The sequence below is a fragment of the Miscanthus floridulus genome, chromosome 16 (genome assembly GCF_019320115.1).
Source record: "Miscanthus floridulus cultivar M001 chromosome 16, ASM1932011v1, whole genome shotgun sequence".
Lineage (NCBI taxonomy): Eukaryota > Viridiplantae > Streptophyta > Magnoliopsida > Poales > Poaceae > Miscanthus > Miscanthus floridulus.
In genome coordinates, this window is record NC_089595.1 from 120499003 (window position 1) to 120501959 (window position 2957).

The 2957-nt window shown below is 48.3% G+C and overlaps 1 protein-coding gene across 1 annotated transcript; it reads left to right on the top strand.

The window, feature by feature from the left end:
- Positions 1–1680: 1680 nt before the first annotated feature.
- LOC136510018 (transcription factor MUTE) lies at positions 1681–2492 on the top strand. The gene is made up of 2 exons (XM_066504591.1): positions 1681–2249; positions 2349–2492. The coding sequence occupies exons 1-2, from the start codon at positions 1683–1685 to the stop codon at positions 2490–2492; spliced, it is 711 nt and encodes a 236-aa protein (XP_066360688.1). The 5' UTR covers positions 1681–1682.
- The last annotated feature ends 465 nt before the right edge of the window (positions 2493–2957 follow it).

The following is a 2957-nucleotide window of genomic DNA, read 5'->3' on the forward strand; positions in this document are numbered from 1 at the left end:
AAGACTGGCCCTTGATGAAGTCCAATTTAAAACAGGGAGGGTAGATCATATTAGCATATTTAATTTCTCAATGATACAACTATCTTAGCCACGTACCTTTCCCTGTACTGAGATGTAATCTACCCATACAAGAAACAAATATACGCAAATAAATAGGGGCTAGCTGATGTGACTCTTCAAGTAATTGAATGCGCTGTGCATGCGCTGCACGGTCCCCATTGAATGTACTACTCTGATGTGACTCTTCAGGTCCAATTGAATACGATGTGTTAGTCTACGCCACTGCATGCACTTTTAAAAGTGAGCATGTACTACTCGCCACTGCACTGCATGCACTTTTAAATGGCAGGAGGCTAGGCGTCAGAGTGACCGGCGCCGAGCCCCCTGGCAGGCATTTTCACCGTGCCCAGCAGCTCGGCGCCAGAGACGCTGGCGCCTAGCTCGGCGCCAGCATCAATGACGCCGAGCTAAGGGTCCATTTTCTGAATTTTTTCTGCCAAAGATCTATTTGTGAGAAACTTTTAAAAGAATAGTCAAAATATAAAACATTCGGGAACTAGCTTAGCTAGCACTAGCAGCATGCAGCAGCTATATATATATATACCTCCAGTTCCGTTAGTTTTTCTATGAATTAAGACGTATTTTCATTTAAAAATAATCGGTACGTACGAGCTAGCTAGTTAGAATATTTTAATATTTATTAGTTTCAATAATAATAGTATACCACCAATGCAATTATTATTTTAAAATTGATGTTAGACTGAAAAGGTATTATTTTGGAGTAATATAATACTAACAATCAAGCTAGCGATATATATAGCCGATATTAATTTGTTCACTATATAGTTTTGACTAACCATTGATCCAACTTTACTAGTTGGCCTAGCACTCGGCACGCAACGTGAGTGTAATTTTGCATGGATCGCGATCAGCGGGCCGGCCGTCCGGGTCATGCATGCATGGCCGGTGGTGAGGAATGAGGATGCATGGTACGTGCAATGTTGCAATCAAGTAGCTTGCACATGTAGGCGTACGTGTGTACTATTTTAGACACACACACACACACACACTCCGGTGTGCGGTCCAATTTATCTCCCGTACGTGCCTCGCGCTAGCTGAATTCGTGGCTAAGGTAAGAGCTGGCAACTTGACGATGCACGCGCACGGTCACGACGGCGACATGCATGCATTGCAGTGCAGCTCTCTCTCTCTCTCTCTCTGCATGGAAGGCGATCACACAGCTATGCATGCATGGTCTGGTCCCCCACTGCACACCGTACCACCCTGCAGTGCAGTAGATCATATCACATGCAGTCACACACACAGGTACGTACTATGCAATGCATGCATCGTCGTACCTGCAGTCATGCAGAATTGCAGATGCATCTATCCTGCGGTCATGCCTTCCATGGATGGATGAAACAGCTAGCACATATACGCACGAGTACGACTACACGTCATCCATGCATCCATGTATCTTCTTCTTCTTCCCCAGACCGACCTGCAGCTAGCTAGCCTATATATATGCAGCATGGCATCCGGGCAGCTAGTGCTATCTGGATTCGCAGCTAAGCTAGCTAGTCGATCGATCGATCGATCAGGATATATATATTATTCGATTCGATCTGCATCATATATCCAGGGGATCGGAGAGTACGTACGTCGATCGATCAGGATCGAATATGTCCCACATCGCGGTGGAGCGCAACCGGCGGCGGCAGATGAACGAGCACCTCAAGGTGCTCCGGTCCCTGACGCCCGCCCTCTACATCAAGCGCGGCGACCAAGCCTCCATCATCGGCGGCGCCATCGAGTTCATCAAGGAGCTGCAGCAGGTGCTGGAGTCACTGGAGGCCAGGAAGAAGCGGCGCGGCAGCGGCGGACACAGCAGCTTCATCAGTCGTACTAGTAGTACCCCCAGCCCCACGCCCAGCCCGCGCTCCCACCTCCTCTCCTCCTCCGGATCCGGATCCTCCTCCGCCGCCAGCAGCAACACCATGGCCACCCCGTCGCCGCCAGTCGCTGCCGCAGGGATGATGATCAAGGAGCTCGCCGCCTGCTGCAATTCGGCCGTGGCCGACGTCGAAGCCAAGATCTCCGGCTCCAACGTCCTGCTGCGCACGCTGTCCCGCCGCATCCCCGGGCAGGCCGTCAGGATGATCGCCGTGCTGGAGGGCCTCCACCTGGAGGTGCTCCACCTCAACATCAGCACCATGGAAGACACCGTCCTCCACTCCTTCGTCCTCAAGGCACGTATATACGCATATCATATTCATATGTAATGTAATTATCGATTGTTCTCATGCATGCCGCATATGTAATGTAATGTAATTAATTAATGCATGCAGATCGGGCTCGAATGCCAGCTCAGTGTTGAGGATCTTGCCTACGAGGTGCAGCAGATCTTCGTCGTCTGCTGCCGGGACCGGGACCCGGAGCTGCCGGAGCCGGAGCCGGGCCAGCCGCAGGAGAATCATCATCTCAGCTCATGATGTACTCCTCAGCTATGGCCATATAGTACGACCTACCAAATGCATGCATGGAAGAAAGGCTCCATCGATTGAATTTGCTTACTTGCTTATTACAGTGCCTACGTACGTAGTAACCTCAAATTAATTAAGCAATGTGCTAGCTCCCTCTACATACGGATATATTATTATCTCTACTTCAATTCGTTGTTCTCTGCTAGCTATATCCAAGCCCATGAATGAATGTAACATATATAGGTAGAGCTAGCTAACTAGCTTTATTTACTTTTTGACATCATCATGCAATTACATACATACTTGAGCACTGCGATCCGTACGGAGTATGCTATTCTTCTTCAAGTCATTATTACACATTGAAACGTCATAATATCATATATATCGATCAGGGTTATCAGTTTATATATACATTAGCTAGCTGCATGCGTGCGTGCAAATATGACATGACCAATACATGTATCAATCATGCTT